The sequence below is a fragment of the Mustelus asterias genome, chromosome 1, assembly GCF_964213995.1.
Source record: "Mustelus asterias chromosome 1, sMusAst1.hap1.1, whole genome shotgun sequence".
Lineage (NCBI taxonomy): Eukaryota > Metazoa > Chordata > Chondrichthyes > Carcharhiniformes > Triakidae > Mustelus > Mustelus asterias.
Genome location: NC_135801.1, coordinates 26,967,872 through 26,984,250, shown reverse-complemented (window position 1 = coordinate 26,984,250; position 16,379 = coordinate 26,967,872). Strand labels below are relative to the sequence as shown.

The 16,379-nt window shown below is 41.0% G+C and overlaps 1 protein-coding gene across 2 annotated transcripts in view; it reads right to left on the bottom strand.

The window, feature by feature from the left end:
* Positions 1 to 5,282: 5,282 nt before the first annotated feature.
* Positions 5,283 to 16,379, bottom strand: part of LOC144492386 (nocturnin-like) — a 28,197-nt gene continuing 17,100 nt past the window's right edge. The window contains exons 3-4 of one of the 2 annotated variants that reach the window (XM_078210404.1): positions 9,820 to 10,092; positions 5,283 to 8,232 (exon numbers count right to left, since the gene is read on the bottom strand). In XM_078210404.1, coding sequence (XP_078066530.1) covers positions 7,400 to 8,232; positions 9,820 to 10,084 — 1,098 coding nt within the window. In that variant the 5' untranslated portion in view covers positions 10,085 to 10,092 and the 3' untranslated portion in view covers positions 5,283 to 7,399. The remainder of the gene's footprint in view (positions 8,233 to 9,819; positions 10,093 to 16,379) is intronic. The other variant, XM_078210395.1, reaches the window with a different exon arrangement.

Below are 16,379 nucleotides of genomic sequence, written 5' to 3'. Positions count from 1 at the left end.
TTTGCAGGTCGCTTACAGCGCGGATGCGGAACGGGCCAGAAGACGGTAAAGTGGGATTTGGCGGTAGGGTTGGGCGCGCGGTTCATCAAGTCGATTTAAATGCATGCAAATGCATTTAAATCGTCGAGCCGCCCGATTGCCCGAATCGGGTGTCGGTAAAGCCGCGATCTGCTCCGAATCGGGTGCAGGTCGCGGTATAGGCCTGACGCCCAACTTTATCGTGATTTCGGGCGCGAAGTTATGGTAAAATCAGGCCCATTATTTGGCAATTGCACTACCAAATCTGAACACATGGGATGCTCCACTCAACTTTATTACATTACCGTTGAAGCCATTCGGACTAAGAGCAGCCATTTTGCTTGCCACTTCAAATGGCCATCATCATAAACTTGCAGGAATTTGAGTAGAAGGAAACCAATGGTGCTGTTTTGGAGGAGAATTGTTGATGCTAGGGGGTTGAATAATTTTCTTACCGTGATTAGTAATGGGCTGGGGCCTATATTCACCACCCTGATCCCAGCCATATTTCTGGATTGGGGGGTGGGGGAAGGTCATAATGAAAAATCTGAGAGAGATGGCAGAGCAACTTTGATGGGGCCAGAACTACTTTTGTATAAGAGGTATGGGGGTCACGAGGGGAGAGCTCTGAAGATTGAGGCTTTCATTGGCAAGCAAAACGGAGGGAAGAGGGCCTGCCACCATTTGCAGGTGGTTCGGGAAGGGAAATATCTATCCAGGCAGTATTGTTTGGTGTGTTTCCTGTGACCCCATATCACTGCCTTTTCCCAGGCTAGCTCACCTGATTAGTCAGGATGCTAAACCTGGGGCAGCATCGTGATCCCAGAATAAGGCCAATTAAGGTGGTTGAGATGCTTGTTTGAGGAGGGAGGGAGGAGGGGGGGGTGGATTTTCATGGGGGTGCACAGGCTGCACATACTGTCTGCGGCAGACCAGGTGAATGTACCTGTGAGCAGAGTGGGGACACGGTTATAGCCGTCTTTACCTCACCCATAAAAGGGTGAATAGTGCAGAAGAGATCTTAGGAAAACAGGTGCCTCGGGCAAAGAGAGTGAGCAGGAAGTGCATGTGTTGGCACCCACCTAGTAACATGGAGGGTTGGGGAGGGGGGGTTGCACAGAAGAGCAGGGAATAAAGGATGTTGAGGATAATTGGGAAGCCACCTTACCCCAAAGTAGGCAGCCAGACTTCTGGGCTTTGCTGGGACATTGTGTAAATCTATCTCTCTCTCGAGTATATTCAAAAAGCAGCCACAGTAATATAGTTTTTTTATCAGGCCCACAGTTCAGTTGGCTCCCCACTGTGCCTTCCCCCATGACCATTAATTGACTCGAGACCCATCTCAGAATCAATTAACTGGTTGCCCCATTAGTTAACCCCAGGGGTGGGGTCTGAGACCCAGAAACAAGAGGTTAATCCCCTGTTATTTAAAACTGGATTCTGGTAATGAAACTCCCTCCTTAATGATTGGTTAGGGAGATTGCTAGTGTTCTGACTGAAAATGTTTGTTAGTTTGAACATTGAAAGTATATTCTATTTTGTTGTATTCATGTTCCAAAGTGTGCTGATTCCTATTTCCTGCTTGCATAATGAAAATCCAGACCTGGGCATCACATTCTGACTTCGATGAATGTCACTAACACTCGATTGAGACGGGTAAGAGGGCACTTAGAAAGCATTTTGAAGTGGAATTTATTTGACAAGTCTGTTATTTTTTGAGGTTGGAACCAATGGGGTGGATAAGGGGGAACCAGTGGATGCAATATATTTGGATTTTCATGAAAAGATTGTGAAAGAACACCACAGAAGTTATCAGACACTATTAGTGCTCAGTACCTAATATCAGCATGGCTTAGGGATTTTGCTTAATCGTCAAAAAACAGGTGTAACTGTGTAATTTTCTGTAGGTTTTAACTAACAGAATACTGCAAGACCTTAGCTATTTACTTTGCGTATTTTGGTGAGAAGTTGGGTAATTTTTCCCAGGTTTGTTGCTGGTACAGACACGTGGGTAAGTAGATAGTGAAGGGTACTCAGGCTATAAAGGAATATTGACAGGTTAAGTGAGTGGGCAAGAATGAAGCAGTGGTGATGTAATAAGTTGGAGAGTGATCCAGAGGGACCTGTGCCCTTGTACACAAATCACAAAGTTAACAGAATCATAGCTTACAGCACAGACCCATTAAGTTTTGGCAAGATCAACTTAGTTTGTTCCACTCCCCTGCTCTTTCTCTGGAGCTCTGCAACTTGTTTTCAAATGTTCATCCAACACCCTTTTGAAAGCCTCAGTTGTATCACCACACTCGGGTACTGCATTCCAGATTGCTTGCTGCAAAGTGTTTCCTCATCTTGCTATTTTTTGTCCATCATATTAAATTGCTGTCCTCTGATCCTTGACCTTTTCCACTAATGGAAGCACTTTCTCTCTACGTACTCTGTCCAGATCCCCTTGTGGTTGTGAGTACCTCGATCAAGTTTCCTCTTGACCTTCTCTTAAGTAATACAATCCTGGCCCCTCCAATCTATCCGTGTAACTGAAGTCCCTCATCCCTGGAATCATTCTCGAAGTGTTTCCTTCCGAAAGTGTGGTGCTCAACTGGATGCAAAATACTCCATGTGAAGCTGAATGAGAGTTTTATAAAGGTTTGTCATAACATCCTTGCTTTTGAACTCTCTGCCTCTATTTATAAAGCCCAGGATCCTGCTAGCCTATTTAACCACTTTCTCAACCTGCCTTGTCGCCTTCAATGGTTTGTGCATAAACACCCCCCAGGTCTCTGTTCTGGGATTGTACCCTTTATTGCTGCTCCTCATTCTTCCTACCAAGATGCCTCACTTCACATTTCTCTGCATTAAATTTCACCTGCCATCTCTCACTCCTGCCTATGTCTCTTCAAGTCTATCACTGTCCTATTAACAGTTCATGATACTTCCAAGTTATCTATCATGTGCAAATGTTGAAAACCTGCTCTGTGCACCCAATTGTAGGTCATTAATATATACATCAAGACAAAGTGATCCTAGCACTGTCCCCTGGGGAATTCCACGGCATGACTTTCTGCCCAGTTCAGAAAACAACTGTTCATTTTCCAGTTTCCTATCACTCAACCAAGTTTGTATCAATGTTGCCACCATTCCTTTTATTTCAATGGCTTTGTTGGCATGTTTATTATGTGGCACTTCATCAAGCCTTTTGGAAGTCCACAAACACATTACCCTCAAAAATAAAACTCCAGCAAGTTAGACATAATTTGCCTCAAATCTGCACTGGTTTTCTTTGATATTTGTCTCAGTAACAATTTTGTTCCAGATTATCATTAAAAGCTTTCCTGTCATCAAGGTTAAACTGCCTATGCTATAATTGCTGGGTTTACTCTTATGCCCTTTTTTGAGCAAGGGTGCAATACTTCCCTTCGGAAACTAAAGGTTCACTAGACTGGTAGCTGGGATGAGGGGATTGTTGCATGAGACTGAACAGACGAAGTCAACATTCCTGAGAGTTTAGGATAATGCTCTACTCCAGTGGGCTGCAGATGGTCAAAACATTTGGACACCAAGGGCTACAAAAATGGTGCAAGAGGGTGCAGTTAGGATCAGCCATCATCTCATTGAATAGTGGGATAAGTACTTGTTTTTTTGTGGGATTATGTCCTTGATTTAGGTGTCGGTCAATATCAGAGAGCTGGAAATGGTGGAATGATTGACAGTGCTTCAGATATGAGGACCCTGTGTCAGATGTGCAGGTGGAAGGTCTGTACCTCAAACATGAACCCATTCATCCTTTCTTGATGAATTCTCAATTGTGCTAGCAATGGAAGAAATGCATGGAAGCTATGTCCACATTCTTCCTGGCTATGCAAATGAATGTTGCATAGCCTCAAGTCATTTGTAAAAGGGATTGCTCCCAGCAGTAATCTTCCAACTGATTCTACTGTGTTAGAAAAATGCATAAGGGTACCAAACCTGATATGGGTTTAAAACGGGAATGAAATACTGCAAATCTGGAGAGAAAGTTTCAGATCATTCAGAACTTTATCAATTGGAAAAAGTGAAATATGGAGACAGGTTGATGGTTGAAGTGAGAAAAGCAGGATCATTACCAATAGCTTCTATCCAAAGTCATAGATCTGAAATTGTTGAACTCGAGATTGAGTCTGGAAGGCTGTAAAGTGCTTAGAGAAATAGTGCTGTTCCAAGATTCACTGGACAGTACAGGAGGAAAGTGGAAGCTTTCTTGCCAACTGAAGGGAGTGTTTTAGATCAAGAGCAGGTGAGAAGAAATCTTATCCTGTTAACTTTTGGAACATAGAATATGGTATCTAACCAGAACTATTTGTTGGCAATTGAGAAAAGGATAATGGCGTAAGTACTGCAGTAGAACTAGTGGCGTTCACAATTCTCTTGGGAGTTCTGTTGAAGGTACAAGAGTAAACTTCGGCTGTAGTTTTCTGCAGGGTTTGTCCCAATATGATTTTTTAAAAAGTGTCTCCTCCACCAGTGTTTAATCTGCACTCATTTGTCTCATACATTGCCATTTATTCTCAATCCACACCAGCCCAAAATGTATTCATCTTAAATGCTACTCTGAGCATCAGGTTTGCACTGCTGGTTGAGATCCAAAAAGAAAACTGAAGTCTGATTATGTTCTCAATAATTCAACATTAGCTATGTTGTTCTGCATATTCTGATGGAGTCATCCTGACTTGAAACATTGGCTCTATTCTCTCTCCACAGATCCTGTCAGACCTGAGATTTTCCAGCATTTTCTGTTTTTATTTCAGATTCCAGCATCTGCAGTAACTTCAGTATGATTTCTCCCTAACACAACTTCTGTGGGAGGTTGATGAGTCCTGCACTGCTCCGAATAGCCACCAGAAATGATTTTCCAGATAACTTAGCAGTAATGTTTCACTCACAATTTCTGAATCACCTTAGTAAGTTTTCTAAAAGCTTGGCCCGGTGGCTAGCACTGCTGCCCCAGTGCCAGGAACCTGGGTTCAATTCCCAGCTTGCGTCACTGTGCAGAGTCAACACGTTCTCCCCGTGTCTGCTTGGATTTCTTCCAGGTGCTCTGGTTTCCCAACCAGTCCGAAAGACATGCTGGTTCAGTGCGTTGGCCATGCTAAATTCTCCCCCTGTCCCCGAACAGGTGCAGAGTGTGGCGACTAGAGGATTTTCAGAGTAACTTCATTGCAGTGTTAATGTAAGCCTACTTGTGACACTAATCAATAAACTAAACTTAAAGATCAACAAACATTGAATTTAGAGATTAATAGTGGATTGATTTATTTTAATTTGTAATTACAAGCCTTTGATCAAAACTACCAACTCTAGTTCCTATTATTGAACGAACATGGGTCAGTACAACACAGAAAAAGGAGTTCCATGTATGGTGAATTAACTGAAACTGAAATTCTTGAACCCAAAGAAATGTTCATACTTAATACACATGGTACATTATAAAAATCAAAAACAATAAATACCTGCATTTTAAGCTGCAGAAATAAATAAGTGTTTTTGGAATTGTTAGCGACACTTATGGCAGATTTTCAATTAGTTCATTTCATATCCAGGACACCAATTCAAAGAGGAGTAGAGTAAAAGATAAAATAATTCTATACTATAAAGACAGAACTAAATACCAGGCTAATATTTATATACAACTTTCTTTCACGTTTTTCTAAAATCTTTTATTTGATTAAAAATTGTTTTGAACTGTCATTACATTGAATCAATTCAGAGTAGCACAGTGGAGTTTTTTTTAAAAACTTGAAGTTTTCTTTGTGCTTGGGATGCCAGCATTTATCTTCAATTGCACCTGGAACGTGAAAAATAAATCTTGGAAAGAAAACTTTAACTGTTTAAATTAATGATAGTGGCTATCATTTCATGTGAATGGATGACAAGACTAACAACAAAATATGGAAAAATTAGTTACTCCTGGTATCTAGTTCAAATGTTTCAAGTATTTCCAATGCATCAGCCTAACAATTACTGCTGACAGTGGTAGTAGGTATGATATTCCCAGGTCCATTATTTCAATAGGCTTATTAATTTTATTGGAGACAATATGACACCACATAGAAATGGTTTCTCTGCTAACTGACTTCCAGACTTTCGTAACATTTTGGGCCCAAAACGTTTTTAACCCAAATACTATAAATACAAGTTTTTGAAAAGTTACTGCACAAGTTACAATGGTTAGTACCTTCAGGGTCCAAAACTACTTCCTCAAATCAGATTAACTGCAGTTTAACAATATCGAAAGGTTTTCCCCAAAAGAACAGGATTACTGAGGCATTTAGAAAGACATGCTGGGAAGTAGTGAAAATATAGGATTAAGAGGGGAATGTTGTGGCACAGAGTTGATCGTGGCCTTTCACCTCTTGAATCTGAATTCAAATCCAGCCATTCCTGCTAGGTGAAGGTGTCCTCTGGATGCTGATTATAAAGGTCTTATGTAAAATGAAGTTGCTGAATTAAGCACAGCTTTGTGCTGAAATTCATTCATCTCGACCACAGGGAAATGGGAAATAAATAGGTGGGCAAGGGTTTACTTTATCTGGTGGAGCTACAGTGGAAATAGGTTCCATAATGGATCAAAGACCCAAAACCTAACAGCACAATGGATGTTCCTGCACCAGCAGTGGCTCATCACCTTCCCAAAAGCATTTAGGGATAGGCAACAAATGCTGTCCTGGCCAGTAATGCTCCTTTCCCCTGGTGGTGTTAGAATAAAATAATTCTAACACCACCTTGATAAGCACAAAATTAGAATCAAAAAGTTTACAACAAATTGCGTATTTGGTTAGAGCCATTTAATAAAAGGAATCTGCTAACAGCTCAATGTAGTACTATTTAACTGCAGTCTAATAATTTTGGTTAACATTTGTTTATACTTGTGCATTCACACTTAGCCCAACAATAGTTGGAGAACGTTTAGTGTAGTGGGCCTTCCTTTTCCCTTTGGTCAGTTGCAGCATGAGGGATTAAATGCAGGTTAACTAATAACTCGGCATGCAAAATCACAACTTAACGAGACTGGCCCTTGGTTTATTTCAGAAATAAAATGCAAAGCAAGCCATGCATTAAGGATTGATTTGAAAGTAACCACACTCAATGAGAAACTAATCAAAGCCCTTCCAAGAAGTGTGTGCAAATGCTTTGAAGAAACTCCTTAAATCTTTACTGGCATTTCAATCTGGGGTTGCAAAAAAATACTTAATTGCACATGAGCATAGTGGAGCATTTATCGACAACCCTGGTCCAAGGGGACACCTGCCTTCAAAATATTCATATGATGGCATCATTGGTCCAAGGGAGAGGAGGGGAGATTCAGTATCAACTAAATCTCTCTCTTTTACTAACAGTTTGAAATGAGTCAACATGCATCAAGTTGATCCAGAAAGCTAAATTCACAAACAAGTGACAAATGATCTGAAGGGTAGTGGAACGATGGCAAGCGGTTAGGGCCAATCTGTTCCTCTGTGGGCAAATTCAGCAATCTATTCACACAAAATGCATGTTGGGAATACCAAATGTAATCCAATGTGTGGCAGCTCTCGCCCGAGGGCCGTATTTTCCACGTTGTGAAGGGAGGTTCCGACTGTCCATCCTCACTCAGTAACTTGTAAGCACTGTTCAGATTTAAACTGGATTTAGTAAACTGTTTGTAAACATCTTCAGTGGGCTCTGCATTGAAGTCTCCGCACACAATAAGGGGAATACCAGCACCATCAGTGATGTTTTCTAAATTCTGAAGCAGATCGCAGCCTTGTGATGAACGGAACCGCTCCCAACCACTACAGGCTTTCAGGTGTGTAACAGCAACGCAAAACATCCTGCTGGTTTCAACACACCGGAGGGTTTGGGCAATAGCCACTTGATTGGTCTGCAACATCCTGGCTGCTAGTCTAATTGTGGCACTATCAATCAATTCAAACCTCTCCCGCAGAAAAAACAAAGCACATCCATCTGGCCCATTGTTATGTTCTACATCCAAGCAAGGAGATGATGGCTTAGGAAAGAAGGTTGAATGATAGCCTAACCCACTGAGAATTGGCTGGAAGGTATCAAAGTAATGGTCCACTTCTTGCAGACACAAGATATCTGGGTGGTACGTCAGAATCTCCTCCAGGATAAGGTATTTACGTTCTGACCAGTTCAAAGCTTCCTTTGGACACTTAATAAAATTGTCCTTCCATTCTCCAAGAGCTGCATCAAAATGAGAGAAGAGTTGAAATCAAAATTAGAAGTTAAATCCACATTTAAAAAAATCAAATTACAACTCTAGAGAGAAGATAGTACAACACATGCAATTTACATTAAGGACAAAGCATAATTCAATGCTATAAAATACACTGTCCTGTTACAGCTTCAAAGCTCCATTCACCAGTATCAGAGCCATACCAAGGGGAAGATCTCTCAATTGGCCAGTGCTACCGCACTGCAGAGAAAGCAATGTGTGTGTTTAACCAAAGAGGCACCTCATCCATGTTCTGGCTCCAGCACTAAGTTTAAGTGAACTGGACCCTGTCACACCTTCTTTACTGGGCTCAGATATATATATATATATTCCCATTCAAAGTAGAGCACGGATCCTGGCAGTAAGTCCAGGTTATTTCACTGCCACAGTGAAAAGCTCATTGGATATTATTTATGACTCAAGCTTAAATTGCATATGAACTACAACCCTGTGGAAAAACTGTACAGATGATTTAAGAATTGCACCTTTTTGAACATGGTGGTAAGATCGAGTGCATGCCTCATCAAGGGATTATTTATCAACGTGAGAGACAAATCATACCATAGGACCTCCTTTATTTATTCATATGGTATGAGTGGCGCTGGCAAAGCCAGCATTTGTTGTCCATTCTGAACCGCCCTTGAAACTGAATGGCTTGTTGGGCCATTTAGGAGGGTAATTAATTAAGAGTCAACCACTTTACTGAGTCTGGAGTTGCATGTAGGCCAGACTAGGTAAGGACTGCAGATTTCCTTCCCTAAAGGGCATTAGTGAACCAGATGGGTTTTTACGACAGTAGATGATAGTTGTCAGTCACCTTTACTGAGAATAGTTTTCAATTCAAGATTTACTAATTTAATTTAAATTCCACCACCCGTCTCCAGAGAATTAGTCTGGACCTCTGGGTTACCAGTCCAATGACATTACCATTACAGCAATATCTCCCCTAAGGGCATTTTTACAGAGGTTTCTTGAGATCTAAAACAGCATTGCTGCTCTGTTGAAATATATACTGTTCACAAACAGCCCCTCATACACTCCTGAACAAGATGTGAACACAGGTTCGTGCTCAGCAGTGAAGCCTAAATGCTCAGATAACTTGTCGGCACCCACTTTCTGGATCCAGGGGACTAGGGTGGGGGTCAAGAACTGGACATCTGTTCATGCTAATTTAGCTGGGCAGAGTTGGGTTGTTACTCTTTACATTAGCATCTTAGAATTGAAGGAGGAAAACTAAATCTAAAATAAAATCACCATGCAGTGTCCCTGCTGGAAAACCTACATGAATGTCAGGCAACAACTGGGTCAGATATGGTCTGTGATACCCAGTGTTGGCAAATAGCATTTTAACATTGCCTGGGTTCGAACATATACGTTAACCATTCAGGCAAGCAACCGGAAGGCTGGCACTGAATATGGAACAGTATTCCTACAAGAGGTAACATCTTCAGGTGAGAAGAGTTATAATTTAACAGGCTTGTCATATTAAAATTTCACCATATTTCCCATTTGAATTCACTACTCGTGCAACCGGTTTAACACTAAAAATGACAGACCTTGTGCTAGAATGTTCCATTGCAGGACTTTGATTGGACGAGAGTCATTGGCAAGATTACTTTTCTTTAGATACAAAAAATCTCGATGGAGTCTGGGTGGACGGTTTTCAAGGACCTTCTGGCATTCTTTAAGGAGATCTTTGGGGTCCGTTGGATCGACGGGTTCCAAGTCTGTCTCTACACCATACTCCTGTGGCTGTGGTATTCTGTTATCGGTTAAAGTTGGAGCCAGAGCACTGTACAACCTGTTGGTACTGGTTCCCATGGAACACACTAGAGTAAGGGGAAAGGAAAGGTACAGAAATTAGATACCCCAAATATCCAGTGTTGGGTAAGCGGTATGGAATATGGAATGCAATTCAGTGAAAATAAAAAGTGCGACAAATATAACATGTTCGACCAGAGCTTTAGCACAATTTCCAGAGACCAGCAGACCACATCTTCAAACTCGTCTGTCAGTATTCCCCACTCTCTTGAAGGCATGGACTGACGTTGGGGTTTCTGATAGATGCTGGCAACTCACCTCAACGTTCTAGTGTCAGACAGCTATTGAAGCATCAGCCAACATTACATGTGCACTGGGTACTAGTCAGGAGGGAGTTACATGTAGATTTTCCCTCTTTTGCCCCTGGTCAATTTTAGCATCCATCGTGTTGCTAAAATTCACTAACACCCAACTGCTGCTCTGTTGCAGTTTTTCTATCATTTTCTGCTGCCTTTAATGTAGCCTGATCCTCAAAAGGAAAATTAACTTAAACAGGGTAACCACATTAAAAATAGCTTTACATTGTGCTTCTCTCTGCCAGTCATCTTCAACCTGTACTTCTGGGCAGCACAGAATGCATCAACAGTGTTGAGACTTCCTCCGATGGTTCATTTGATAAGTGCCACATAGTAATTGTCATCAGAGCACAATAGTTCTCCATTCAATTACAGAGGTCTGCAGATAGTCAACCTCACCTCGGATATTGCCATCACCAAATGTGGAACAAAGGAAAAGGAAAATTATAATATAGAGAATCAGTCCTTGTTGAGGAATTAATTTTCCTGAAGGGATTAAGCCTAAGACCATCCTGTTGAGAATGACTTAGCGTCACAATACATACTGCACTAATTGGCCGAGTTCCCATCTCCCCCGCCCACCTCTAAATTTGAAAAGATTAAAATATGGCATTAACTTCCAGTCTAAACATGGAGATGTAAATGTTCTCTCTGCCAACTCTAAGGAACTTCATAATTAGTGTGAATACAGCATGTCAAACTGTCCATACTGGCATTCATTGGGCAGCCATAGAGGGCCTGAGAATATACCATATCGGCACTCTGTAGATTGGGGTGAAGACAGAATAGAGTGAGTTTCACTCTACACCTGGCCTTGGACTGATGACAAAATCAAGATGGGTAGAGCTACATCAATAAAAAGAATAGGATTTTAAAATATTCGCAAGACAATTCCTTGCATCCACAGCCATTTCTGGTTGTCTTCGAAGCATGGAACTTGTATAGCCACCTAAAAACAAGTGTTGGTTCTGGCAGCACCAGACAACCACCACATTCAAGCTTATTCGTGTCAAGCACATGACCACACTAAGCTGATTAGATTCACAATGAAAAATGTCACAGCGAATAACCTGGATTAAAACCAGCACAAATGAGACTAACAGCTTAGACAGCATGGAAGTGGAAGCAGCGAAAGCTCTGCACTCCATTTAACACAGCGTCTACTGAGAGCCATGATAACAAGATGCTTCTCATAGGGATGTAGTGAAACCGAGGTGTGCCCTAATACAACTTTTCAAATCAGGCTGACCGACTGGCTGCAGTTGCCAAGAAGCTGTGGACAGTCCAAATCTTTTACACTTTGGACAATAAGCCTTTGCATTTGATGGCAAAAAAAGGATAAAAACCTTCACTAACACATGCAGCACTAAGTTTGGCATTACTGTACTCAAGTGTCAACTCACAAAATGTTTATGTAGAAACACAACTCGAGATGGATCAAAAGCATATACTGCACCACAGATACAGTGGCATGAAGGGCAGCAAATCAATCCAACAGTTAGTGACATTACATTACAACCATTGGTTATAGTTTGATAATTCAAGATCATATTATAGCGTTCAGAAATACATGGGCTAAATCAAGGACAGCCAGTATGGGTGCTAGAGTCAGAATCACACAGGACACAGTGATTCAGTCCCTGGAGTCCATCCCAGCTCCCTAGAGTGCAGACCAGTGAACCAATCCATGGTAAAAACAAGTTAAAAGTTTGTAAAGTTAACAGAATGTTTGAGATGGTCAATTCACTGGAAAACTGAAATAGAGAAGTGCATTAAATGGATTTGCAGAAAGTGTCTTACAAAGAAATGAGTAAAATTCAGGTGCATAGTATTAGGAAATGTGGCAGCGTGGATAGAAAGTTGGCTTGTAGGATACAAAGTTGGGGTAGCTGGGTGCCACCTAGAATGAGATTGGAAATGATGTCCACAGAAGTCAGCACTGGCTGCACTTTTCTTCCTGATGTATGTAAACGATTTAGACTGGAGTATAAGGGAACACAATCTCAATGTGCTGACAACACAAAGAGGTTTTGACAAAGACTGCAAAGACAAGCTTGCAGAATGGGCAGAAAAAATGACATTCAACTTAACATAAATATGAGGTTATACATTTTGACAGAATGAGAGAGTGTATATGCTGAATTAAAGGATACATGAAGACGAACAGAGATAAAAATGTACAGGCCTGCAAACTGGACTCTGCTGTGCCTGACTTTCCAGTGAAGAGATAAAAAGCATTCATTTCTCAACGGGATCTTCTGTGTCCCCACAGAATATGTCCTGTCTTCATATTTGGTTGTGTTGGATCGACATTTTGCATGCGTTAATGATAGGCCTAGGACACGTTTCAGGCTCTGAACAGAACCCTGTGGAGATAGGGGGTAGTTGGAGCAGTTTCAAACTGCTCTAACACTCAGCCAGCATAGGCATAATGGGCTGAATAACTACCTACTGTAAACATCTTAAGTTCAATGGGAGTCCTGCTCACATGCTGTCTTACATAGTTTGAGCGACTTCTCTAGTTTGCAATGCCCCTTCTGTTGCACACCCAGGAAGGTCAAATTCAGCATCAAATAGCAGCTAAACCTGGGATCTTCCATCACTGTATAGCTGATTACACCATGTGATTGGTTGAGACACCAAATCCAACAGGGAGCCACATTTTCATTTAGCTTAGAAATTTATGCATGTGCAAAATTTCTGACCAGACTTATCTTTCTGTATGTGAATTTGGAAGAGTTCCATTTTATTTTAGTTATTCAAATTTTTGAATTGTTGTAAAATTCATTGCAGAGCATAGGGTCGGTTGGGCAGATTACAAATGGCATTTTCTGTAACTTCGAGTTATCTTGATACCAGAGCCCTGTGGAGATGCTAAATGCCAGTATTGAAAAAAAATACCATTGTGCTTTTTAAACCAGCCTGCTTTTGCTCCTAATATTTTTTTTAAAAATCAGATGCAGCAAGTTCCCACATCAAAGGAATCAACAGAATAGCAATCCTTTGGAGCTTCATTCTGGCACAGATGTCATTGCCTGTAACACACGGGGAACCACCCTTTCTTAAAAAAAACATAGCATCAATTTTATTGTGTCACATTTTTAAAGCTAACCCTAGAACCCTGCAATTTGGGAGAATTTAGAATCTACTTAATTTGCATTTACCACTTAGTTTTTCTTTTTAAAAAAAATGCAAGTTAAGCACAGACACTCCATCTATGTATTCTAATTAGCATTCAACTAAAGACAACAGATAGAGATACTCCAATTCGCATCAAGCAAATGCCATCTTAGATATAATGGGAGTTGTATAATTGCTTAAGCCATGTAAAAAATACTTTTGCAAGCTGCATAGGCTCTTGGAGAAATAAAACAGTAGTGTCTTGGGCAATAGAAGAAATAGCACAATTGGCCCTTGGCCAACTGTATTAAGCACAGTAAGAAAGAGCTCATGCAGGAAACTTGGCAACGCCAATTTGCTGACAGCAATGCCCCACAACAAGAGATTCATTGATGTTGTAGAGGGATAAACATTGGTCAGGATAGTGGGCAAAACCTCCCATCTCTTCTTCACAATAGTACAAGATCTTGTATGTCCACCTGACAGGACAGAAGAGCCTCAGTTCAATGTCCAACAGATCACTTCAAGCCATACATCAGTCCCTCAGTATTGCACTGAAGTGTCAACTTGGATTCGCTTGAATCAACCTTCAACTCAACCTTCTGACCCAAGAGCTGTGAACATTACCAGAACTGAATAGCAGGCCATCAGAAGGACACAACTTATGTTAAGTCAACTTTCCAAGTACAGGTGTTTCATCACTGGGAGGTAAGGCCAGGAAAGCATGAGTGAACCAACTAGATCAGATTATTAAACTGCAGTCTCCAAATCATCCATGGCCTGCAAGAAAAGTGATTTTCTCAGGTCAAGTTTCTGTATTTGCTGAAATACGAGCAAGTTCTATCCAATGTTGTATCTACAAATTAAACATGTTTACGCCAACAGTAACATGGTTTTGATTAGGATAGCTGACAGATTTTTTGCAATTTAGGACAGAGGTCACTACAGTGTGTCAGTATTTGCAGTGATTCAAAACAGAAAAAATAGTTTAAGCATTGGCCTCAATCACTCAGGGAGATCTTGGTGTCTACCTAGAGAGGAGGCCCAAATAGGATTTCTAAACTTTCTATAGAGTCAAAAGGGAAGTGCAACAAAATTAAAATACGTGAATGAATTGTCATGCATCACATCTTGTGACCTTCACTGAATCACAGAATCACTACAGAGCAGAAGAGGCCATTCGGCTCATCGAGTCTGCACTGACTAACTATCTTACCCAGGCCCTCTCCCTTGCCCTATCCCTGCAACTGCACACATTTACCATGGCTAATCCATTTGATCTATACATCTTGGGACACTAAGGGGCAGTTTAGCATGGCCAATCCACCTAACTTGCACATCTTTGGACTGAGGGGGGAAACGGGAGCACCTGGAGGAAACCCACGCAGACATGGGCAAACTCCACACAATCACCCAAGGCTGGAATTGAACCTGGGTCCGTGGAGCTGAGAGGCAGCAGTGCTAACCACTGGGCCGTTAGACTCTACCCATTTTCTTATCAAAATGAATATTTGTAATTGTCACAGAAAAATTTGTATAATCTCTAGTTCCATTTTCTTCTAAAATCTGAAACTTCTAGCTAATTATGGCTAATATGTCGCATTCTCCAATTTAGAGTGTTAAATCAGAATGAATTGTACATTAACTTTAGCTCATTATCTCTATAACTAGCAGCCTAAATGTTGCTATGTAAAAGATCTGATCACAACAAAAGCAAATTTCACTGCCAACATTCAACCTCTACACCACATTCAACTCTAGTGCAACTCAAATTATTTGCAGCCCGTTACTCCTTCATGCTTTGGAATGAAATATTAACCCCTATACAGGCAATTGTTCTGAAAAGTTACTGAAGAATGTGGCCAAAGCCAAGTCCTTTCTTCAGTACATGGTTACACCAACTCAGACAAGTAACAAAAAAGTTCTTCACCACTACCCTGATGTCAACCTTCAGGGATAACTATTAGGTAGCAAGCAGGAAACAAATAGGGTGCAAGTGTTACAGAAACATCATACCCACCAGATTTCATGGATCACCCAAAAAATGAGCAAAGAACCTGAATGACTCAAAATGGAAGGCTTCTCGTTTGAAGATTCGGTTTCAAGGGCAGACAAACTGTACAAGGACATAGTTAGAGGAGCTACCCCATCTAGAGGTGATTCATTGTACAGAAATCTAGATATGCTACATTAATCAGCTCATCTCAAACCGACCTCCTCCCATCTCATCCCCACAATAAAAAGCAGAGTCTACACCTGTACACATGACCTGGCACAAAATAGGGTTGTTTTGCACATGCCACTCAAAGTAATCCTGCTAATTCCCAAGTATAGCTGAATTTGGGCACATGTTGTCAGCAAATATCAATGCATTAACTATTCAATGTCTGCCAGATCAAATATCACTAGTCTAATGAGTGGTAGGGAACAGACTTTCATTGCCAGTTTAAATGTCATCACTCTCTTTGCCTCACCTGCCATCCTCACATTTGCTAAGGAGAAAATGTGAGATACAATGCAACAATTTCTTGCTATTTCTTTTAATTACTAACTCAGTAAGAACTAGAACAAGAGATGCGACAGCACCTGGTGTGAACTTTATTACTACACTTTCAGATCCTGACGTGAACTTTATTACAATACGTTAAAATTCCTCTTTCTGCCTGTTTCCCACACTCAGGACTTATGATGTCATTTCTGGTGAATACATGAATACAGCAGAGCTCAGTAAGCCAATAAGAATTAATAGAAACACACAACATTGCCCCCTCCCCTAAATTGAACTTTTCCAACAAGTTCAAAACAAGTTCAAAGTAGGAATTTGTTGACGCTTGATCAGTGAACCTTGCTCACTGGCTGCTCTCAAGGTATGTTTCATG